The sequence below is a fragment of the Etheostoma cragini genome, chromosome 1, assembly GCF_013103735.1.
Source record: "Etheostoma cragini isolate CJK2018 chromosome 1, CSU_Ecrag_1.0, whole genome shotgun sequence".
In the NCBI taxonomy this organism is placed as follows: Eukaryota; Metazoa; Chordata; class Actinopteri; order Perciformes; family Percidae; genus Etheostoma; species Etheostoma cragini.
In genome coordinates this window covers 21,908,314-21,934,350 of record NC_048407.1, presented here as the reverse complement: position 1 = coordinate 21,934,350, position 26,037 = coordinate 21,908,314, and the positions used below count along the sequence as shown (strand labels likewise).

Below are 26,037 nucleotides of genomic sequence, written 5' to 3'. Positions count from 1 at the left end.
GGGTCATCCCAGAGGGCCAAAGCATGTGGAAACTGCAGCACTTTTTTAAGGGTAAAAATTTAGGCGAGAAAATCATATCTTTTCAAGTGTCTCTGAAGAGGTCAGTCTTGTTGACCCCATCTTCTTTTTAATCCAAACATAAATTAAGACCTCCTTGTTGTTGTAGACTTTCCTCAAATTGATGTCCTAGCTAAAGACCATCTCCCACTCCAAATAATTTTGGAATATAAGTTTGCCAGATTTGTGCTCATTATTCTCATTCTGCAACAATTCTCTTTCTGCAACTGACCACAAATTTATCTAAAAACTTATATTAACTTATCTTATCATTGATGGCTGGCAAAAAAAACAACAGACATCTGTTATCAATTACTCAGCTCATGCACTAAAACTAATGGCATAAGCTATTACTAGATAATGAAGAAACAAACCATGCATTAAAATAACAACTCTGAACCTGATCCTGTATTTAAATATTCTCTAACAGCCTGAGCAGAAACAGCCACCGCTAACTTTCCCTCAGTAGACCATGTATCAGTTTGGAGCTCTCAAGGTGCTTCAACTGCAAAGCAGATTAATGTAATGCACCTGGAGCACAAAAGCATTTAACAAACCCATCAACATCAATAAGAAAAGGGCACCTTTTGCTGCTAAAAACACACTCAGATCAGGCCCTAACAGATGATATTGACATTGCTGGTCTGTGTTCCGCAGGCAGGTCATTCCAAATTATGGTCATAATTAGTCTTTCACTAGGACACTGGTTAGAAGGCTCTGTGCAGACTTGCAGTAAAGAAAAGTTCAGAAAGATTCAGAAAAGCCCATTTAAAGAGGGTAGAAATTCTGTATTAATCAAAACTCACCTAAACGCTAACTAAATCATAAAGGTAAACCAGGTTTTACACAGTATTTGAGACATCAGAAACACAAGAAAGGGCAAGAAGTAGGCTTATATATTATGTTCAGTGCAAGAAGAAGGAGATTGTTTTGTCAGATACTCCTTCATATCCTTGTAATTACCAATGAGGTTTGTATGTAGGGATTTAAGATCCAAAACTGAAGAATGTGTAACCATGTGAAAATTAGTTTTTACAGATGATGTAATATCATCTGGTATCTTTCTATCAAAGCATATAATTAGTGCAAGAGTATGACATTGTAAATCAAGGCCATGCCAAGCTGTAAGAAGACCATAGGCAAATAAATGTGTTGGCCACCAAGGGGCTAAATCTACCTGACTTATTAAACTGCAGCCAGTCCATCACCATGAACACTAGTTCTGTGATCCCTGACACAATCATTCTTGTGAAGACACGGATCATGCATCTGTCTACGCTTACAAGCGTACATCCAGATAGAAAAAGCAAATATCTTATTTGGAAGTGATTTCACATAACATTAGCCATGCATGCAACGTCCTATAAAGAACTGTTTATGTATCCACAATGTATTATTACAGGGATACTGCAAACAAAGAGATTAGATTATTTTATAGAGTTACAAAACTGCAGAGTAAGGACTCTGTTAATGGGCATAAAATTGAGAGGCCGACCTATGACCAAATACAATGAACCTCACCTTGACCAATTAAAGGGGTATGAAAAGTATTCAGACATTCAGACAGTATTCATTTAAAGAAAACAATAACATTCTTTTAGTTTGGTGAGTAATTCTCAAAAGCAACTGAAGTTTATGTTTTCAAAACCAGGGATGAGAGACCCACCAGTTCTCAAGCAAACATTTTATTTGGGCTGTGAAATCACCATTGTTCTCTCCGGGGGATGTACAGTTGCTAGATGTCATTCCAGTCCATGTACACAATAACATACTAAGCAGATGATATTATCCTGCCATATTTCTGTGCTGTTGAGGGCCCAGTTAAATAGTAAGGATACCCCAAAATGACCCGTAAACATCTATACTATATTGACAGCTGTACTCCATGATCTATTGTGTTTTACACAACAGTGGAGTTTACCGAAGGGCTTTAGATTTCAAAAGTTAATTGTGCAAGGCTCAAGTTTGCTTTGGCCTGTGCAGTCACCTCTGATGGATCATTATATAGTAGCACTGCTGCATTTTCTGCATGCTTACAGGTATAGGGCTCTACTATTCCTTTTTTCCATATGTCATACACGTTTGCACAGAGCGCAAGAGATGAAGAGGGGGAATGGAAGGATTATGAGGGAGCATACAATTATAGCAATATTCTGTAGGTGGTTTGCAGCAACAAGTATTATTATTTTACACTGAAACAAATCAGTTTGTCAATAAATATGAAGCACTATAAGATGTTTGGTCTCTCAATCAACAGACTAATGTACCAATCAACTAATGGATCATTGTTAGAGCTGTGCCTCTACAGTGGCAAACATAATTTGTTAATTAAATGATTAAGGGATAACTGTTTGGAATGTCAAAGTTATGAGATGTTTTATTGTCCCATTCTACAGGTCGTGCCAATCACTGGTCAGCCATCATTGGTGCCTCCCACTCTGAGAAATATGTGCTTTGGGAATATGGTGGCTTTGCTAGTGATGGAATTAAACAGATAGCTGAGCTGGGTTCCCCTGTCAAAATGGAGGAGGAGATCAGACAGAAGGTAAGATTCTCCAGCACAAAATTATGTTACATGTGTATGAAGTTCCTTAGTAAAGGATCACAAAAAAAGTCCACTAATCAAAAAAACATGAAGATACATACAGCACACAGTAGGGAGACCTAGTTTTAATGTTAAAAGAAAAGGTTAAAAAGAAATCATAATTTCTGGTGGGTCATGAAGGCCAATTATACATACCTCCAAAAGGCTCAGCATTCAATTCTTGCATATCAGTTACTCTTTGATCAGACTTTGGGGCTTGACATGACCCTTATAATGCTCAGGAGGTGCTGTGTCCGTTATCAACTCGTTGTTAATTAGTCATTGATTCCTACTTGGTTGAGTTACATCTCCCCTACTGTGACCAAAGGGCATATTCTCTGCTTTCACCTTACTTTTACATATTACATTTTTATATATTTTGTGTGCTCCACTTTTTATCTTCTTTCTCGTTCCTTGGCCTCTCTTCTCGTTATTATTTTCACAAACAGCATGGTATATCTTTCGTCTTTCCATCTTCTCCATGGCTGCCTCTCTCACTCTTAGTATAACCCATGCTGGCAAAGCAGATGGTCCTGTAGAGTGCTTATTGCTGGCTAATTTTGAAGACCTGGTGTCACAGCAGATAATGAGTGCACACTGTGAGCAATAGGGTTTTTGTCATTGCGGCCTTCCCACTGCTAACACAGCAAACCTTTTTTTACTATTATTCTCATCTCTCGGCCTGGATCATGAGAAGTGTTTCCTTGGAGCCTAGAGGTGAGAGCAAAGTGGCACTAGATTTAAATGACCAGTACATTAAGTGTGCTAGAACAAAACCCGTTGTATCAGTCATTTATGATTGAATGTGGTTTTGTTTGCCACACAATCAACCATATATTCCTATCTAGACATCAGTTACATAAACCAAGAGGGAAAACCCTCTACTTTCTATTGGTGGGTTGAGAATTATGTACAAGATATAGAACAGTTTGATTCCAAGTATATGCCGGTTTTCATATCAGCAGATAATGTGAAATGATTGAAAAGGAAGAAATGAATAATTTTTCCTCACCACCCACAATCATATCATCACCAGGTGTGGCGTGGTGCAATCTGTGGTTTTCGAGAATAATTGCTCAATATTGAAGTGGACCGGCTGACACATGAATGGAGGGTGATGATTATGCAGGCAATCTATAAAAACCCTGATTATTCTGACACTAGCAAGCTTCATGGTATTCTTCACTTTCTGCAAAAGCCAAGGAGAAATCAGCCTTTTACAAAACTCTGTACATGGCTTAAGTAGTGCCATTTATGTGTGTTTGTTGCCTTTGTGTGTTTGTTAGTGGATATACAGTGTGACTGTACTGTAAATAGGTGATTGCACTTGTCATCTTAATTTCCCTTACAAACAATGGGGTTCGAAAGTTTGGGCACCAAGGAAAAAATATGTATTAATGTGCATAAAGCCTAAAGTGCAAAAAACCTCAAAAAAGCACCAACTGGACGATTAGCGATTCATATAATATGTCACAAAAAGTTAGATCATATTTCCATCATTTACAATTTCAAAATAACAGAAAACAAAAAAAATGGTGTCTGCAAAAGTTTGGGCACCCTGCAAGGCACACTGGCAGTCCATGTATTAACTACCTTGTACTGCCCCCTTTGGAAAGCTGAGACCTAACAGCGTCAGGGATTGTTCTCAATCATTGTCTGGAAAGACCAGGTGATGTCAATCTTAAGGTTTTAAATGCCCAGACTCATCTGACCTTGCCCCCAACAATCAGCACCATGGGTTCTTCTAAGCAGTTGTCTAGAAAACTGAAACTGAAAATAGTTGACGCTCACAAAGCAGGAGAAGGCTATAAGAAGATAGCAAAGGGTTTTCAGATTCCAATATCTTCTGTTTGGAATGTAATTAAGAATTGGCAGTCATCAGGAACAGTGGAAGTTAAAGCAAGATCTGGAAGACCAAGAAAAATATCAGATAGAACAGCTCACAGGATTGTGAGAAAAGCAAGTCCAAACCCACGTTTGACTGCACGATCCATCCAGAAAGACCTGGCAGACACTGGAGTTGTGGTACACGATTCCACTATAAAGACATAGTTGTACAAACATGGTCTTCACGGAAGAGTCATCAGAAGAAAACCTCTTCTACGTCCTCACCACAAAAATCAGCGTTTGAAGTTTGCAAATGAACATATAGACAAGCCTGATGCATTGTGGAAACAAGTTCTGTGGACCGATGAGGTTAAAAAGTAACTTTTTGGCCAGAATGAGCAAAGGTACGTTTTGAGAAGAACGGTCACATAATTTAATGAAAATAACCTCTCTTCAACAGTTAAGCATGGGGGAAGATCAACTTTTGCAGACACCATTTTTTTGTTTTCTTTTGTTTTGAAAGTTTAAATGATGGCAGTAAAATCAGACTTTTTGTGACATATAATACGAATGTCTAATCTGTCATTTTATGCCTTTTGCAGATTTTTCCATCTTTTCTTGGCTTCTTTATGCACATTAATATAAATTTTTACCTGGGGTGCCCAAACTTTCAAACCTTACTGTACATATGGGTTTTTAAGTGTTGTTGTTCACAGCAACTTTGATAACTGGAAGCTAAAAAGGTCTTAAGTTGCCTGAGACAACTACCACAAGTGTAGACAACACATAGTCTGTCCATGCCCTTAAAGGAAGGAGGCTGGGTAAAGTAGACTCCCTCTTTTAAGCCATGCAGCACTTCTTGGTAAACGCTGACACAAACAGAAAGCTGATTCTCTTTTGTGTCAGGTGGGGCGTGAGGGATGGCAACTAGCGATGAATTTAAAATTGATATTCATAGCCAGGCTTCCCATTCCAGCCAAGGGCTACATTGATCAGAGTGTTCATACAAAGTTTCATTTGCAGAACCAAGCAGGCATGCAGTCAGACCGCCCGCGCACATGCGCACACACACACATACACACACACACACACACACACACAAAGAGACGGAGCCCTCTTCATCCTGTTCATGTCAATTCAGAGTGTCATGGCTTTATTTTATTTATGAGTTTGTCACCCTTTCAGAGCTTGGAGAAGAGTGTGCTGTTCCATCTGTCATGCTTTTACTGTTCATCGGATATATGGTGCATGTTCCTGTCTGCAAAACTACAGACGGCAGTGGTAGTATTTTGTATGTTCTTAGAATTTCCCTTTTAAAAGACAGTTTTCACATATTTAAAGGATTAAGAATGTTCTTTGCATAATTTGCTAAATGAAATATTTCTAGCCCATACAAGTATACTTGGCCTGCTTATTTCAGTCCTTACTATATAACCAGCTGATAATAAAATATGTGAATGCATGTCAGAGCCTTCTTTAAAAAATCTTCACCCACACAGCCTTAGCACCTCTGCAGCGCACACAAACAATCATGACACCATGCCACTCATCATTTTGAAACGGACTGAACTTATAAGTGTAGCTATTACTGCCCTTTTAAGAATAATAGATTGAAATGAACAGCATCATTTTACATTGCACTGGACGAGGAGGCACTTTGATCTTATTTATGATAGCTTTTCAACAGAGAGGCAGGTAAAATTTGTATTTAGAGTACACCTCTTATAGAAGTTTATTATATTAAATAGGGGATAAATCTTGAGGTTTAGTGCATGTAGTAGTTTGAGAATGTGAGTTACAGAGTTGAATAGGGCGTCCATTCTTTTTTATTCATTCTACAAATTCCTAGACTGCAAACATGTGCAATACTGTTTCACTTGCCAGGTACAAATGCTCTTATCAGAGGACTTAGCAGCACAGGGATGCAGCCTTGGTCCATTGTTGTTGTTGTCCCTCCTTTCATGTTTGAGGTGATTTGTATATGAGTTCAGTCATTACAGAAGCTCAGTGTGTCACTAATGAGAAGTTTAATGAGAATCTTGCCATGGACCAGCGACCATGGCCAAGGCCTCAGACAGATTATGAAATCTTCTATTTCCTCATTTCAGCTTTTTTTCTCATTCTTCGCAGCATGGGGCGTTTTTCATTATTGCACAGCACGGACGCTAACGGAATCCTTTATTATCTTGAGCTCCGCAGCTGGGTTACAGAGCAGCGACAATGCAACTCAGGCTGGAGCCAAAAAGAGATATTACAGATTAATGACAGGGAATACAGAACCATTTTCAAGTCACAACTTTTTATTTTCACAAGGTACATGTGCAGATGATACTTTCAGGGATTATTCAGGTGACTCGTGGCATTCCCCCAGATTTTTTTTTAATGTAAGAAGTCAATGCTGAACAGGATTTATATGATTCATGTTTGTAAATCGGTAATACCAATTGATCCGTATTCAGCACATCGATCACACCAATTGTCAGGTTGATGAACACTCATTCACAGTCTGCAAGGAGCTTTAGAGCTGACTCATTTAGTTTGCATGATGAGCAAAAGAACAGGTATTATGGAAGACAATTTTAGCTCTTTGTTAGTCCTTCTCAGGACTGTAATGTCTGCCATCTGTAAGTGGGAGGCCTGCAGTCAGAAGTGTGGGTAGAGAATAATAGATATGCAGGTTCCTTTGGGTGTTCAACTCTCAATACGCAGGTGTATTTGTGTGTTTCTCTTTGTGTACAGAGAGTTACTTTACAGCCATTTTTTACTGCACAAAAATCAGTTTTCACCATGTTTCTTTGGCACACTTCTAATTACCTCTTGTTATAGCATTGAACATTTAAATTACATACATATCAGAGTTTATGTCGGGAGAAATTATGAAACTATTTTGTAGATGTTCAGGGAGAAGCACTAATGTCTACTATGGATAGAGGGAAAACAAATCGTATATATTGTGTTTTGGTTTTTTTTGCAACAATTTTTAAAACCGATTATTTTACCTAGAATAAATATTTTTTTGTTTAATTTTTACCAATGATTCACCCTAACATTTTCTGTTCATACGGTAGTGCTGACGTTCATATCCATTTCCAGCCAAACAGACCAAAAGCAGAAAATACATTATTTACTTCTTTACCAATGAAATAAATGTCAGACTGACTGACTGACATTTGATGTGCATTCCTTTTTAGAAAGCCTTTTTTTTTTTTAAATGTCTCGTAATGTTTCTAAAAGTGTATTCAACTTTTGTTTTTGTTAGAGAAGGAAAAGCAAATTTCAATACTCAATACTGTCGAATTACAATACTTCTAGAATCCCAATAAAGGAAAATTACAATACAAATCGAATCAACACCTTTGTTTTGTGAAAGAATCAAATCTGGACAAATTCATATCGTCCCAGCCCTACTGTCTACTGTATAGATATTCTGAGATTGAGGGCTTTTGTGGGAAGTAGGAAGTGAAATGAAACTGTTACTGTCTACTGTTTAATTTTTATTGTATTCCTGTCTGAGGAATGCATACCAGAGTGCTTTCAGACCATTAACTCGTGTCATAGCTAGGTTTATTCTTCTCATTGTCTAAACAATAGTGCTCTTTCACCAACACAATGTTTTTGGAAAGAAATGGTTGTGTTATTGCTTGGAAGTGAGTTTATGTGGTACACATACAATTTTCACTACATTTAATCCAATGAGTGTGCAATTTTGTAAGAAATACAAGACATGAGCACAATTCAAACACACTACAAGAGCACACTCTCCCCTAACTAAGTAAACACCTAATAGTTGACATTTTGATAACGAGCCTGTGTGAACTTTCCTTTCTTCTCCTGCACACACCTCCTATAAGACCTGCATAAGCCCAGCAGATTAGAGAAAATTGAAAGATTTAGGTCTAGTTTTTTTCTTGTTATTTTCTCTCCAGTTTTCTTCAAGTTTTGTAACGCTGTTTTGAGATCCAATCTCTCATCAAACAACAGAAGATGAAATGGCTCTTCACTTCGATGTTTTCAGAATTGGGTTTTCAACCCCCACATTTGATTCTTGCCTTGTCCAACTAATTATCTTGTGCCTGGGTCTACTGTACGAGAGAGTATGTGGTGGTCTATGCACCATGCAAGCATGTATGATACATCAATGAAATTCACTCCCTTTTATCTTCGATTAAAGGGTCGGTGTCATGGTAACTCATTCAGAAAATATTCCTATGACAATTGCATTTGGGATAATTATGATAGAAGAAATGTGCTTATGACACAGTATAATATTACTGTAGTCATTGTGCTGAATTCAAGTAGCCTGCTGAAAGGGGTCAAGCTGTGTAGGGGCTATGGGTTTAAATGCTTTAAGGATACACAGTGGTTCAGATTTTTCTTCTCAAGTAGTGAATCTTTGCCAGATGTGTAATAATCTTTCAATTTGTAAATGGACTCAGTGATGTAAAATATGCCAAGATGATAACATGTATTGACTTTAGATTCTTTCCCAAACAGTTTAAACTGTTTTTGTTATACGCAAAATACTGCCGTTCTTTGGTTTAGCTGTAATTTCACTTTTAAAACATTCATGAAAATATTTGTCTTCAAATATTAAATATTTAGATTAATATTTACAATGGATGCAAAATGCTACTTCAACACTCTGGACAAAGCAGAGTGCTAGGTAGAAAATGTAAACTCATCTCAAAGATAATTCACGCATAAGCTATGGACTCTTTTTTCTACCTTTTTCTCTTTCTGTTATCGTCTTCACTCTCTTTTCTCTCGCCATACCATTTGTCATGTCTTCATAGTCCTCCTGTGTATATATATATGTGCGTGGGCTGCTGCATGAGGTCAGGTTTGCCACAGTGGGATAGCAATTAGCTAGGAAGGGGCCTCCCAAAGGGCAGAGTCTTGACCCCACCTCTCATCCAACCTTGCCAAGCCATGGTGCACCATGCCAAACCTCAGTGGGTATAAGAGCATGCAGGAAACCCCCTAGCTCTTCACCACCAACCCCCATGGCCGCTTCTACTTTGCTACACCATTCTTCTGTTTGCTGAACATTTTGTTTTCTGGATATCTTCTTGGATCTCTGTAAGTGAAAGGAGAAAAGAAGAAGAAGAAGCAAATACTCAAGTTTAGGAGGGAGTAATTCTTTAATTTTACCTGGCAGTTTTCCCTTGGCCCGTCAATTCAGTTTTATGAGCCCAGCAGAAATATTCTTCAAAAGCCTTAATGCCTGCCTTGGTTCCCAGGACTGTTATTATGATTGCTGGAATTGAGCAGTACAGCCGGAGGCGAGCGCATTTTGAAATGCAGTGGGGTTGAGTTAGCCTATATGGGCTTTGTGTATGTGCATGTGGGTGTCTGAGTGTGCATGTGCATGTTGTTTGGGCATGAGTGAGTTCTGTATTTTTCTCATCATACACAAGTCAGATAAACATTTTACTTTATCATTGAGAGTCACACAGGTCAGAAATACCTTCCCATGTAGGTTTGTGAGGTAGATGGTTTGTGTCTGTGGTTAGATGCATGTGTCCTCCATTTGTGTGTTGTATGTGCATGGCCCTTAATGTTGACTTAACCGGTCCTTGGTGCATCTGGCTGGCTCAGGACTCAGGGCTACATACACAGTCACAGGGATAAAAGCTGGATTATTCTGGAATTTTAGACATCTTGGCTGGAGGCAGCTCTGAAAAACCATTCCAGTGTCCAGAGAACTGAGTGGAATAAAAGACTAGTAGCAGGCGAAAGAGAGAAGAACCAACACTGTTCCAGTCCCTCTCCTTTAGTGTGTCATAGCATTTAAGGATTAGACATTTGCCTTGTTTGTCTTATATTTAGCTATGCCAGAACTTTTCTCTGAATATTTGTCAGTTCTTGACAGTGGGAGATGAAACAGTTTAGGGAAATACAAATTCTAATTTATGCTAAACATTGTGTTGTTTTGTGTTAGCTTTGTATCCGTAGTCTCCAAGGGAAATCTTTACGCCTTTTATCAGTTATTAATCTATGTGATTATTTACATCTTTTATAGTGTTTCATTTGTTTATCTTTTTATATGTAGGAATTATTTTTTTGTTTTTTTGTTTTTGTGACAATAACTTGATGTCTCACTGCCTGTTTGTGGGTATTTGCTGTTGTTGCCAAAACTGCTACACCATGCAAACACAGAGAAGTAAGTAAACAATTTGTGGACAGTTGTCGGTAAACAGTGTCAGAGAACGGGGTGTCGTGGAGCAGATATGAAATTACCTGAGTGGCACACACGGTGGTACACAGTGGTACACACAGAGACGTATTTATGATGCCTCTCATGCGCTGCTCGTCTCATCAATGGGTTTGCTAAAATGAAAAGAAATGATTACTCCTTATTTCCATTTCTATCCCATCTGTTGGGAACGGTAGCCACTGTGCTTTTCTCCACATTAACATTGGTCAACAACTGGTTTGTCCATCGCACATTACATCACAAACACTTACCCTAAAGGATTTCGTAGTGGCAACTCAAGGTGATAGATTTAGTGGTCACAGAAGAACCTGTGCAAGCTAAAGTGCTGATTCTCCTGAACAAGGTTTTGGGATATGGAATAGAGACATTCCTTTTTTTGAAGATCTTCATAAGATCAAGGCCAGCTAAATACAATAAACCCTCATTATAAATCTTTGTGATCTTTTATTCATGAGGTGGCCACAAAAATCGGCTTCCAGTAATGGCTCTACCTGTTATGATGTCCTTATGTAAATGAAACCATGGCTCTGAGACCCTCCATCCACTGCAATTTCCATATCATTTGGTAGTTTGGGGAACTGGAGTCTGTCTTCCCAAGCATAGGTCAAACCGATGAAAGAGACAGAATGTGATTGACAGTAAAGGACATAGTAGAGCATTCAGACACAACCACTCAAATATTTCTGAAAGTAAATAATTGTGCAATACGCTTTTCAAAGATTTGTTTAGATATTATAATTTCATATATTTGTTTAAGCTCTATCTAGCCAACATTTCAATTGTAAACACTATTGTCAACTGTTACTGGTCCTTACTATCTTTTGATAAGAGTCGGGAAGAAGGCACAGATTTATTATCCAAAAACACTGCTTCTTTACCACAACAGGGTTGCTAATTCCAGGTTATTGGTTATTTCATTACTGTAAGTGCAGCATCTTTCATTTCTAATGTTGCATTATTTTGCCTCAAATGCATTAAAAAGTCTCCCTCCCCTCTGTGTGCGCGCACCCAAACAGTAATAATAGTAATCTGTGGGATATGATTCTTCTCTGCTTTTAGAGAAAGCTAAGAAAAGAAGACATTTATGTTATATATGTATTGTCTTTTAGGGCAAAATGGACACACACATTATATATTCTGCAAAGACAGATAGCTGACAGTTTCTGTAGTCTTGCATACCATGCATCTATGCAAAGTAATGTGTTGCCTTTAGCATTTGTTTTTTGTTTTTTTCCCCTTGAAAGTAATGCTGAGTTAATGTCTCTTGGGACTTGAGCTGAATTATGTCTTTAGGTGCATAGCCGTGTGGGATGCAGTACTTTAACAAAGAAGCATAAGACATCTCTGATGTTGTTTGTATAATAAAAACAAGGACGTATATATGTATGGGTTTAATTTGAAACTTCAGGGCTCAACCCAAGTTGGTAGAAATTTGTTTTGTTTTTAACCAGCGGTGGGCAATTTCAGGATCATCACTTACTCTACAGTGCAGTACATCTAGCCTCAATGGCCAGTGACCCCCTTACAGACCATGATTCTGGGAGTAACAATGAAAGTTAGCAAAACGGAAGAAAAGCTTAGAGAGCGACAGACAGCCTGAACTGGGTCATCAAAGGCAGTTACCTCAATTCATCTCTAATAATATCCCCTAGCCCTAGGCCCAGGTCTGCTGGAGTTGCCTGTATAATGGCTCAGGCTGCTTGATGAATGAGTGTGCCAGGCAGCACTATAGGCTTCCAGACTGCGCTGCGAGGCTCAGAGATTGCAACCGAGGACAACCACGGTCAGCAAATCAATTCACAGCTCTCTAGAGAAGTAGTCAGCACTTACAAACTCATCTGCTTTAAGCACAGACAATTCTCTTGTCACTACGTTTTTTCATGAGCCTGCGGGATGTTATCCTGTTCTGTTTTGAGCTAGATTGGTCTGACTGAAGTGGCATCACCTTTGCAGTATCTGTTCTATCATTTATTCTGCAGGGCAGGATATAAGTATGTCAGTGGAGATTTAATTAACACCTGAAGGCTGTGTAAGCCTAAACTTGTGTGCTGATAACAGCCAGCCTGCATCCCATTGGAATTTTGAAGCAATTTTTTATGTCTATTAATAGTTTAGAGTATGTGCTGGAACAGACAGATCCGATATTTCTGGGCAGATCGTTGATTACAGCATCAGAGTAGGTTCTCTCTAACCCAAGAAAAAGGCTTCTTTAAACCAAGTGGGGCTTTGGCTCACAGCTCTTAATTTCACATAACTGTGGTCTCCTAGGGAGTAGTTTGGCCAGTTAGACTACAGAATGATGTACTCCTTAATATTTAGGCTAAGCAGAATCTTTATCACTAAATACTAACACAGTTAAAGTTATTGTCCTTAAGATTCTCATCTAGTTAATTGTCTGTTAAATTCCTAAATATCAAAGAGTGATTTAAAAGAATGGGGATCGAGCATATGACCTGTTGCTGAAAGTGCTTGTATTTGCTTCATTGTCAAGTAATAGGATATGAGTGTCTGTGGAAACTTTCCTGCCCTAAATTCAAATGAACTAGTGCAAGTGCGTTAGTGACGCTTTACACGTCAGTCAGCAGGGTTTGGTCTCTCCCTCTCTGCCCAGGTGGAGCCTGACAGTCCTGGCTATGCTGCGTTTTTTTGTACTCGGAAATAAGGAACTTCCAACAAGGAAAGTTGCAACGAAGTAGTATATTAATCGGACCGGGCACCTACATTTCGTTTAAGGCTGACTTACAATGGTGGATCAACAGACAGAGAAGGAAAACTTAGTCCAAAGAAAAATAAACAAAAAAACGGATATCCGGTCTTCTATGTAATAAACCACCCACACTGCCAAATCTTACGGACAACAACTTTAAATAACAAGATAATGAATGAGTATTTAAGTTGCTTATTATTTGTGTTCAGAAATTGCTAAATTTGTTTAGCATCTCGCATTCCACTATAGGGATAAAATAGATTATCATGCAGTGGTCATTTTCCTACTACAGTTTGGATGTTTCTATGCCACAATGTTTCATGGCAGGTTTTAATGCATTATAGAATATGAGAATGACTTCTTGATCTTGATCTGCATACTCAGAGGAAAGCATTGCCAACCATATTAATGAGGTGAAAAAATGGAGATAGAGGTGTTTGCATGGTAATTAGCATTGATGATGTTTTTAGCATGGTGATTATATGAGTATGCGCTGCAGCAGATATTCCAAAGGGATCTGAAAAAGGCAGAAGCTTCAGCTGTTAATGCTTCATGTGGATGTGTTCCTGCTATAGCAACGAGTGAAGTGATTTTAACCCATCATGTTATAAGCATAGCCACTATAGCCATTGGTCAGCTTTTGCTTTAGTGTCATACTAGCTTTGTTGGCATGAAAGATGCTAATTGCTTAAATTTTCATTGGAAACATGGTCATTTGCGCTAACTCATTTGTTTTCTGCAAAAGTCATCATAACTGTTTAATGTAAACTTAACCCTGGAGAGTCTCTGTTTTATGTTATGGACAGCTGATGCATTCCAGGGAACTTGTTAATGCTGATTAATTAAAAATCTGAATGCACACTTTCAATCATGTTCCACCCACACGCACACACATACACTGTACATGTGCCCACAGAGTCCAACCGACATCAAACCAATGGCCGTTGGCACAAAAAACGTCTGATAACGTGAAATAAACAGACAACAGCAGGGGGCGCTAATACAATCACTTATGTGCTACATATAAAAAAATAAAACAGAGGAAGAAGAGTAGGCCTACTGAATGGCGAAATCAAATCACTGGGTTTACCCTTCTTATAGGCATACATCATTAGACGTGACAATGGCTAGTAGAAAACATAAGGAGAAAGGTGGATTGGAAAAATTCATGGATGTATTAAAAGGCAAAATTGGAGAAAATAGTGCAAAGTCCCTTGAGACTAATGCAACAAAATTTAAAATGTTCACAGAGGGACATGATGAGGGACAGGCAGCAGAGTTATTTTCACATCAGCAGAAGGTGCTGGTAAGTGCCAGGACCACTCTAAATGTGCCAACAGATATGGAAGGGATCTGAATATTTTACCAAATTTAAGCAAAGGTTTAACCAAAAAATCCTAGCTTTCACTTTCTTTCATATTTGCGTTTACTATTGTGGAACTGGCAAATACCTGGTGGTTGTTTGTGAAGGCTTCAGACAGAGTCAATTAGAATTATGAATCACTTAAGGAGCAGAGATTCTCAGTAACCTCTGGAAACATTTATGTTAATGGACACAGAGAGAGACATCCTCATGTCCCTCGACAAAGACCTCATATTAGACAGAGTTGCTGAGAATAGTGCCCTTCTCTAGAAACTTTTACTACCCTAACATTACAGTTGCTTACATTATATTTGAATAGTTATAGATTATAGTTTATAATAGCTAACGCTGTTTTTTCAGTAATACTCTGTACTCTTATATTTACAAGTTTGTCTAATTTAGAGTTTCTGTAGCCCGTGACATTTCATTATTTGTATTTTATTTCAATGCAGAGGTAATGGCATTTTTGTTTTTATTTGGAGGCTAAGGCATTTACCCCAAACACAACCCCAATTACCATCAGCGGTTTTGAGATGCTACTTGCTGTGAATACCTTCTTTCATCACTGTTAGTGTCTTTCTAGGGCGAATGGACGGATGATGGGCCTATTTGGGAGAAAATCCATGACTGTTTTTTGGCCCCAGTCTGTCCCTATATAGAGATAACTATGGACAAGCCAAAAACAAACCTTTAGCAGCTTTCTTAAATTAACATTGTGTCATTTAACAGTATTTCATTTAAGTGCAGTTGAAAACATACAAGTCAGAACAATTTGTCTGATTTGTTTATCAGTCCATTGATTTTTCACTGTTTAGCAGGTGGATACTTGTAGGAATAAATTATGTAACAGCTCTTTTAACAGCAAAAGCTGATAGTGGCTGTCTGAGGGCAGGATGGCGTAATCAGTGTGGAAGGGTTGAGATGGATTAGCAATGATTTCCTTCCCCAGAGATGCAGTGTGATGTTCTGAGAGCTGTGTGATTTTGGGAACAAATGTTTGAGATTTCGCTGGCAATAGTGGGTTCTGATTCCAAAGGGTTCTGATAAGTTTGATCTTTCTTCTGAGTGCCTCCCCAGCATGGTTTATTGAATCTGTAGAGGTTGGGTTAGCTATTGTTTTTTCACTCACAATTTGTCCACTCCATTTCCACAGTTTTTTTGTATTTGTAAAATGAATGCATGAATACCGTTATTGCTCTTTTATTTTTGTTCAGTCCATCCAACATCAATCAGACATTTCTGTTTGACTGGCTGTTCACTTACTGTTGTGTTCTTGTGTTTTATATAGCGGATATTGAAACCAGATTTTTTAAAATGTCTTGATTTCCCCTGACTTAACTCTTGCCGATCAGCTTGGGAAATCTCTCTTACATCCAAAACTCTACTCATGAATTAATTGAAATGTTTGTGTTTTTGATCTGCAGGTATTCTGTGATACTATCTCTGTAGTGTTGCTTTTTTAAAAGATATATTTGGGCATGTTAGGCCTTTATTTGACAGGAGAGCTGAATAAATTAAAGGGCAGAAAAAGGGAATGACATGCAGCAAAGGGCCACAGGTCGGAGTTGAACCCTGGCCCACTGCGCCGAGGAGTAAACCTCTATACATGGGCGCTCACTCTGCCAACTCAGCTATCTGGGCGCTCACTCTGTAGTGTTATTGCAAATAAATTAAAGTCACTATCATAATAAAATGCTGTATTTAATTGCTTAAAACAGATTTCCCTTAGCAGATGTAAGGACGTTAATTGAGTTTTTGATTGTTCACTCTGCAGAGTGAAGTCACCTAGATTTGGAATGGCTGCCTTCCCTTACGAACTCATATTAAACCATTACAAATGTCAGTGGAGCAAGCAATATTAAACCATATTAACACTGTGACTCTGTTCCTAACCATTTCTTATTTGTGACAATGCCTATTTCAAATGCAGTTTCTTGCCTAACAGGGAATTACAAATGCTAAATCAAGCATTGCAAATGAAAGTTTACTGTGCTTGTCAGGACTAGATGGAAATTATTCATGCAATATAAATCTTTTCCCTCCAAGATGAGAGAGTGTCATCTGTACTGCACGATGTGTCTTCTCTAATAGAAACAAGCAGTTCTCTGTTCTTGAAATGACTCCACGGAGGTTTTTACAAGATGCTTTTTTTTTTACAAGGTAAGCTGTTTTGTTTGAGTGAGCCAACACATTAAATAGTAGAGACATGTTCAAGCTAGACTACGCCGGAGCTAATCTGTGACTTCAGGATTTGCAGATGGGAAAGAAACCGTCCATACTTTGAATGTCCAGCATTATAGCAGGGTCACACTCTCAAACCTGAAGCCTTAAGGCCCACCGTATCTAATTATTAGGGTTGTAAAGATTCACCAATATAAATCGGTCCTTGCTTTGCTATTCCCTGGTGGCTTTTACAAAATATACATTTATTTGAGGGTAGGCAATGCTTTTTTTATAGAAATAGCTTTCATTTAATTTATAATGTAAAATTAATGTGTTTACACTAAAGCCATAGTGCATAGTTTCGAACTCCCCCATGAGGAATTCTAAGAAAGAAAATAAGGCTGTCGACGGCAGTTTGTGAAATTGTCACGTTATTTTGAGTTATTGATTTTTGTACAGGTCACGATTTTCTTGTTTACTTTGTGTAGTGGTCACGATTTTTGTACATGGTCATTTCACGAACTGCCATGACACTGGGCTGCTCTAGGATGACGCAACAACGGGGAAATGAAACGTCACACACGGGACGGTGACAACAACAAGTCACGCCGTTTTTGTGTTTTGATGTTTTTTCTCATCAGTTACTACAAGCGTTATAAAACCAATAAAACATACAAGGCTCTTTACCATAATTATTTTCTGCTCTACCAGGTATTAAGTTTTCTCCAGGGAGGTTGGTTCTATCATTATCATCATCTCCGGCATTTATATAGGAATAGAAAAATGGGGCTTGATAATTCAAAATGACACTACTGACAATATTTTCCAGGGGAATAACTGCTTTCACTAATTTGATTGATCATACTAGACTTGTGATATTAATGACTCTCCAAGAAGACAAAAACATGAAAGATAACTGTCATCTTTTGCTGCCTAAGGCACTCATTTCTTGAATCTATTCTATTCTTCTAAAGTCTATTCTTTTCCTGTCTCTGTCTGTATGCAGTCTTGTCTAAACCCCCAGTGTCCCTTACCCCTATTTTCCACTGGGTGTGTCTGCGCTGCGTTCCGGATGCGCCACCGGCCCTGCGCGCAATCACGGCCATTCAAGTCAATGCTGGATATTCCATCAGCCATGCCACCAACAAGCAGACGAGAAGCGGCTCTCCGCTTCGCTAAAGATACGCGCCAGGTCTATTTTCATGCGAGCCTCTGGCCGTTCAGACAGCCGGGCAGCCAGTGAAACAGCGAGCTCCATTCAGTGTACCCAAACACACCTCCCAATATCGTTTACGTCTCCTTTATAACAACATGGATGACAAAAGATTCATCTTGGAGGGGGGAAAATAGATAATAGTTCAATAAACACACAATTTTTCTGTGAAGTACTGGTAGAGACAATAAAGTCTGCGAGTCTGGCAAGAGCTCGAGCCGCTTCGGAGAAGTTCCAGGTGTGGTGGCGTGTAGCAGAGGAACAAAACCAGAACACAGTAGCAAAAACGCAGCAGCACAAACGTCCCCAATTTAAAAAAAATTTGTCATTTTTTGAAGATGAAAATGGTTTCTAAAATCATCACAATTTGTTAATTCACACACTATTGAACCACAAAGGTCAAAGGTCAGCGGCAACAAGGTCAAAGTAGAAACAATTTGAACTTTGAGCGCATCACAAATCGGCAAATCTGAGCGGTGCGCGGAGCCTGGGGTATATCCAATAGCACTTAAATCGCCTCCACTTGCCTCCCTTCCTCGCGTCTTGGTCCCTCCCACTGAGGAGGCCCTCAATGTAGAAATAATCGGTGGAGAAAGGCAACAGGCAAATTTGTTTTTAGAGGGATGAGACGTCCTTTCCTCTGAAGCGTCAAATGAATACATCAGCTGTGTGGGTTGTGTAAGCAACTCCTTCAGCGGCACGGTTTCTGGGAAGGCTGCTCTTGTATATCTTTGGCTATAGCTCCTCAATGATCCCACCTCAATGCTCGGTCCACTGTCCGCAGGGACGAAAGAAGAGCTTTGAGATGGCCTTCACAGAGGTGGGACAAAACAACATCTGGTTCAGCCAAGGGCCGAGGACTCGAGTAGCTATCAAATAAGGGGAATGAGATTCAGCCCAGGGATAATATAGTGTTTAGTTGGGTGACACCGCTCTACTTATAAGCAATCAATGGAACAGTCAGAGTAAAGCCGTTTTGCCACCTAGAATGTGTAAGCGGCTCTATTGCCAGTACTGGTCATGATGTAATGTTATAACAGGCTCAGGTGCAGCACAGATCAACATGGACACAGACAAGCATCCCACTTATGGAAATGAATACACACACATTGCTTAACATGCAAAAAGACAAGATTATATTCCCCAGATGCACAGCCTTTTTTCCCAGCACAGCACCTTCACCAGAGACAACACAACACATGTGTCAGGTTGAGTTTATTCTTGGTGGTCTAGGCTCTGAAATCTGGCACCTGAGGGGTGGCTGCCACACAGCATTGCATTCACTAGCAATCACAGCAAATTGCCCTATATTATTTCACCAGTTGGGAAGGTATTTCAAGTAGTTTTTTAGAACTTCCATTGAGTTTCACCATTAATATCTCAACAAGACTATATAAGTGACTCATAAGTGGGCATAAAGAACTACCACCCTGCACAATTGTCCTGGGAATGGAAGAAAAGTAAAATATGTGAGGGTTGCTAAGATTTTCTGTGCCAATGAGATGCACTACTTGGGTATTATCTACCTGAGGCAGTATTTTAAGATTACACCCTCAGCCAGCCTTGAGCCAATTTCATGGGTGATCTCCTCAGTGTGAGGGTCTACGACAGGGCAATTCCACCCCAGCAACCTTAGCTTTGGGGGTTCAGAGGCCTCTTAACAATGGGCTCACTTCCAGCATCAGAGGGTCTCTATTTAACAGATCAAGCACAACAATCCAATACAAATTAAGAAGACGCCTAATTAATGCACTGGTAAGACTGATGGAAACATGTTTGAAATATATATGATAAATATATTTGGGGGTGGTAGTAGTTCAGTCCGTAGGGAGTTGTGTGTTGGGAACTGGAGGGTTGCTGTTACAAGGACCCGTACGGACCAAAATACGGAGTGTAGATTGGTAGCTGGAAAGATGCCACTTCATCCCCTGGTCAATGCCAGGTGCCCTTGAGCAAGAAACCAATCCCCCCCCGCTGAGGGCTGGTCCAGCTCATAGCCCACTCACTCTGACATTTCTGAGTTTTCAGATTTTATAACAACTTGTAATAACGATGTGTTGCTGCCACACAATGCCTACTTAAGGAGAGTGCTTACTTTGAATTTAAAAAAAAGTGTTTAAGGAGTGTATTACTCTGTTGAATAATGTGCTACAGCTTGGCTGGACTATAGTTAGATAATTGACTTGGAGCATCAGATTGTTATTGTATAGAATATTCTCAATAAGTCACACTTTATACTCTGTGATTCGAGCCAGTGTGTATGTCCAGTTGGGCAGATGTGCCCCTCTGCTGTGGTCTGACAGTGATTAATGACTCAGGGATTGTTATGCACAACATGATGTATCAATACAAGATGATTGATTGCAACAACAGATTGGCATTCCTTTTGGTAATGAATTAAAAATTGTCAGTGTGATGCTGTTTCTCACTGGAATGGCAAAAAAATAATGTCAAAGGTAACATCAGGAGTGCGCACAGGTAAACTAAACAAAACTGCCTGCCTATGGTCCCCCCATGGGTAGAAATGGTGATAGGTGTAAACCGAGCCTCGGGTATCCTGTTCTGCCTTTGAGAAAATTATAGCTCAGATGGGCCGAGCTGGAATCTTGCCCCTTTTGAGGTCATAAGGGGAAAGGTTACCTCCCCTTTAATTTATTCAGTTAACTTTGTGGTGCTGCAGAAGTAATGAAAGCACCATATTTTCTAAATGCATCTATTCAAGATGGCAATAATTCAGCATCAGTTTTTCACTGACTAAAATATTTAAGTGGCACAGGTTTTGAAGGAGCTGATGGAACTATCCAAAAAAATGTAATTGGTAATTCAATTAAAAATAAGGAAACCGTAAAATCTGAGCCTTGAAATGCAAAAGTAGTGAGAAGCAGTTTGTGACTTTACTACTAACCAATTCCTCGCAGTACCAAAGCAAATGCATTGAAAATACATTTCTTGAGCCCACTCTAATGAGTTCCTGAAAGGTTGTCCCTTAGCTGCCACCCTGCAGGAAGCAACAGAATTATAGATTTGCTTTGGCTCAATATTAAATTAGTAGAAGTAAAGGCTCTCTGAAAAGCTAATTACTGTGTGTGTTTTGCAGGAGGAGCAAGGGACAAGTTGCATTGCTAATAGGGGTAGTTTTAGACACCCTGTCATTAGTGGAAATACACTGCATTTCAGCAGCAATAGGTCTACTTAAACATAATCTTTGAAATTCTATCCTTCTCTCCCTTCCTTTGACATAAAGCAGGGAGTGGATTCAAAATTCTGCCAGTGGGAAGACTTTAATTAGTCCAATTAACAGCTCATCAAAATATCCTTCAGTTACTGCTCTGAAAACATCAAAGTGTGGTGGCCCTATTGTGCAAAAAAACATTTAAGAAAACAAATTTATTAAGCAAAAATAAAATATTTAAGAAAACAGCTAAAGGAAAACACTTCAAAAACAACTTAACACATTTCTCAAATTCCATTGTTTAGGGATTCATGTTGCATTTGAGGGCATTAGCATGGTTCATTCTTTTTTTATAATTTTTTATTTCAAAACCACAAAGGAATGTAATGTACCTCACCTTTGTTTGTGGTTTTGAAATGATTAAATAGATGAGACATGTAGTTGTTTGCAAATGCACCTCTTGCAGTGCTGATCTTGTAGCAGCATGAGAAACAAACAGGTGCACTGGACAGGAAAACAAGGTTTCTTTTACTATAAGAGAACAAAAATGTAACTTTTGCAGCCAGAAAGTTCTGTACTTTAAATCAGATATTTGATTTGACAAACCTTCATAGTTTGTGTTTAAAGACACAATAATTTACTTACAGTATCAAGAAGACTACAATGCCTGTAGTTAGGCTATAGTGGCAGTTACATAATGTTCAACTGTAATAGCCTATCTATTGTTACTGGGTGCAAATGGTTTATAAACAATATAGAAAGTGACCTTACTTTACTAAGTTTAGGTAGAAGTGTGAAAGTATGTGTAAGAAATTGACAGCTAGTCAATTTGTCAATCAAAAAGTGTGAGATCTTTCTTCTCTGACTCAGAAACCTGCTCCCACATTCTTTGGTTTTCTTTGTAACTCTATAAAAAGCAGGCAAATTTCTTCTATCTTTATCTTTGGCATACACATGTTTTAATGGATGCAAGCACAGTCATACTTGTTAATTGAGAAATGCATCCAGTCTTGGGATTCTGTGCTGGGGTAATGATCTGTTGCAAATTTTGTCATTAAGCCAATACATTTTTGTGCCACCAGTCATTAAACCCAACAACAAAGTGGTGCAAAGCAGTAAAATTTATATTATTTATGGCAACATACTTTGATATGTATCTGTAAAGTTGCAGACATGAGAGATAAACGGCACAGCTAAATATTAGTTTACTTGTAAAATTTTAACATTTATGCCTGTTGGTCAAACTGCAACATATAGGCAAGTAATGGAACGCAATTAAAGTATTTTTGTTACTTTTGTCCATATAATATTGTCACTGGTAATGTGAAAACCTAATATTGTCAACTTCGATGATTTTCAATGTTTTTAAATGTATTCGAAGAATTATTTGGCCATTTATAGACTAGAGTGTATAAAGTCAGTACAATGTAAACAAACGCAGGGTTGGCAAGCCAATAACAAGACATTTTCTGTCCTTTTTGAGAGGCTATTTAAATCTAGAGCTACTCATAAGACCACTGTCACCATATTAATGATCAAGGGGAAGCTCTGATGCAAAGATGTTGTTAGAAATAAAGGTCAGAGGTCACCGGAGCCATTAGGAATAATCCTCTGAGGAAAGGTTTCCTTACCAATTTAATGGCAATCTGGTGAGTTGTCAACATACTTTTCTTTATTCAGACACAACGTGCCTACAACTTTGCTTGAATTATGTAAACCCAAGAACAAAAATTTGTTGGAATAAATGTAAATTATTACATATGTAAAACAGAAATGCAAAACTCATCTGCATCAGTTGTCTCCATTTTGTTTTCTTATGTCAATGTGCAAAGTGTAACTATTTTGAAATGAAGGAAATAACATAACATTATAGATGTTTTCTACTAGAAAAATGCCAAGAAAGATAAAGGAGGATTTGTATTACATAGAGAGCAATTCATATCAATGTCAAAATCGGTCCATTAGGGTGTCTAAGACTTGGTAGATTAATATTCAAGCTGAAGTTGTGCTTTTTGTGATGAAGCAGGCTTGTTGCTTGTGTAATGTTCTTGATTTGCATTAATCTTTTAGTGACTAAGATGACAAATTAGAGCACTCAGCTCCAGCAACATAAGTGCAAAAAAATTGAAGTAAATTTCAAATGCACATTGCCCTTGCCACACTTATTCAGTGAATTTGAACCCAATGCATCAGAAGGTAGCTTCCAATTGCGTGTTTATAACTGTAACATGTAATGGACATTAGGTAAGCAAGGTAGTACATTTTAGTGTTGAATAATAATACATATATTTGCATATTTATATACATATGCAAATACACATTTACCAAAATAAATTGTCACTGATGAAGTGAATATAAGGAAATAAAAAATGAATTCTATCCCAAGGGGCAGATGAGCTTCTGGCTACAGCATAGCTTGCGGACACTGTACCGAAAAGTCTTTAGTTATTTATAAAATGTATCCATTCCCTCAACATGTCTAGGGAGTTACTAAGTGATGGGTTTCTGTTAATTATTAGGTGTTGATTGGAATCAACATGACATGACATCCTCCTTAGTGTTGCTACAAAGACTTTCTATATTTGAGTGAAGACTGAATTATGGCTGAAGGTAATGAGAGCCAGTGGTGAGATTCTACTCTTTTCCTTTTTTTTAAACATATGTAGGGGAAAGATTTAGCTCAATGGTATGATGTGTTGGGGAAGATGAATATTATTAGACAATTTTACATAAGATTATGGTATCATTTTTCTAAAGAAAGTCTCTAAAGTAATAAAGGTCACATTCTAAACACATATTAGAATTACTTTAAATGGGATACTATACAAATGTTTGAAATTTAGGGTTGTGTTTCTGTGACAGGGATTACTGTATATCTGGTGGACATCTAGGTAGGTCCCGGCAGTGGTCTCTGGGTCAGAGGTCGAGGGAAAATGTGTGTTTTTTTGTTTTTTGATTTTGGTTGACGCTTACGTTTATAATAATGCTGTTCCTCTTTATTCTAAAGTTTGCTTCTAAATGTCGTTTATAGAATTGTGATTACATTGATTTACATATGTATTACATGTAAAACAAATATTAAAATGCAAATATCTTCTCGGGGCTTGACAACTCATTAGAGGCTAAATTATGTAGCCAAAAAGCATGATATCCTGAAACATGACACTCTACTACAGTGTATAGAAAAGTTGGTGTTATTTGAAAGAAACACATCTTCAATGTTGATAGAATCTGCATCAACATTTCCAAGTGATTTTACAACATTTTGTCTGTGTTTTGTGTGTTTTTCTGCTATACTTTGCGGTGTTCTTACAGTATTTTCAAGACCAGTGGCACACAGTGTGCCTACTGATAACTTGGAAATGGTTAACAGCATCCATTTACATCCAATCATGGCATCTCTTGTAATCCCTTTAAAAGTTGGGCCCTCACCAGCATGACTTACTGACACATGGGGGAGGAGAAAAGTCCAGACTGTCCTTCCTAAGAAGAAACAAAGATTCTTTTCAGTGTGGAACAGAATTGCACCACAATAAAATCCACAAATCGGCCACCTCTTTAAAATGTTATATAATAATAATTGTAATTATGCCATTCAGGCATAGATATTCAAGAGCAAAGTAGAAAGAGAAGGGAAAGAGATTTAGAAAACTGATGTTGTTTCTTGGCTTGTAGGTGAAGGACATGAAATGTGTTCTTTTCAGCAGTTATGAGTGGGATAACAGTTTGATTTGCTCTGCAAGTGGATGCCAAGAGACTAATTTGCGGGAGCAGGTCTTTTTTTGGCTTGCTCATTATAGTGATCTTTGTCACCGGCTTGGACACTGCTGTTTGTGACGTATCTGTTCTTTAAAGGTCTCACAGCAATATTTGCTAGTTCTATTTCTCATCAGACCTGTATTTCCAAGCTCCTTTCTTTTCACCTTCAGCCAGAGAATTTGCATGGTGAGAACCTCTATCACATTTAGGACAGATATGGCGTAATAAAAACAAGTTCACAAAGAAGCTCTAGAGTATTTTCCAAAAAGAAATAAAAGTGTTACCTTGTGTAGAACAAACCAAAACATATTCACTGTGAACCTGGGCCAAAAGTAGCACGTTGACTTTCATTTTTGCACATCTATTCCTTTTTAAGTTTGCAAGTGCCTCGCTGAATATAATTTAATAGTGACAGAAATGTTTACCCAAAAGTGTAAAGCTTCATTTAGAATGCAATACTATTTCTTGTTGTGGAAACATGCAAAAAGTAATATAAGATAATATTTGAATTCTTAGCACAGGCACAGCCCATCAGTACCATCCTTGAATCTAAAATAGGATTAGTCTGCTGCAGGCTTATTATCAGCCTGTCAGATTTGCTGCAATAAAATTCAATAACACAGAGCAAGAGATGGGAGTGCTGTCATTTTGGTTACTGGAACAAACATTATTTTCTGACCACAGGAAGCAGGGTTACTGACATCATTGTAGCTTAGCACATTGTGAATATACTTACACAGCTTGTTTTTAATGAGGAACAGCACTTTGCATATTAAGTAAACACTTTTCCTCTGTTCGGCATTGTCTGAAGAAAACATTTGTGACAGTGTCTTTTGCCCCTTTGTGGGCTTTTGACTGGAATGTTGCAAGTTTGATCGATCCTAGCACTGGCAAGATTTTTTTTTCAACATGATAGATTCTCATTGTCTCATGTTTATGTCATATGCATACTATCTCTGTACCTGAGTATAACTA

At 38.3% G+C, this 26,037-nt stretch overlaps 1 protein-coding gene across 1 annotated transcript in view; it reads left to right on the top strand.

Annotated features, from left to right (window-relative positions):
• spon1a (spondin 1a) overlaps nucleotides 1-26,037 on the top strand; it is a 62,297-nt gene that overhangs the window by 21,817 nt on the left and 14,443 nt on the right. The window contains exon 6 of the mRNA XM_034875221.1: nucleotides 2,454-2,602. Within this exon, the coding sequence (XP_034731112.1) occupies nucleotides 2,454-2,602 (149 nt within the window). The remainder of the gene's footprint in view (nucleotides 1-2,453; nucleotides 2,603-26,037) is intronic.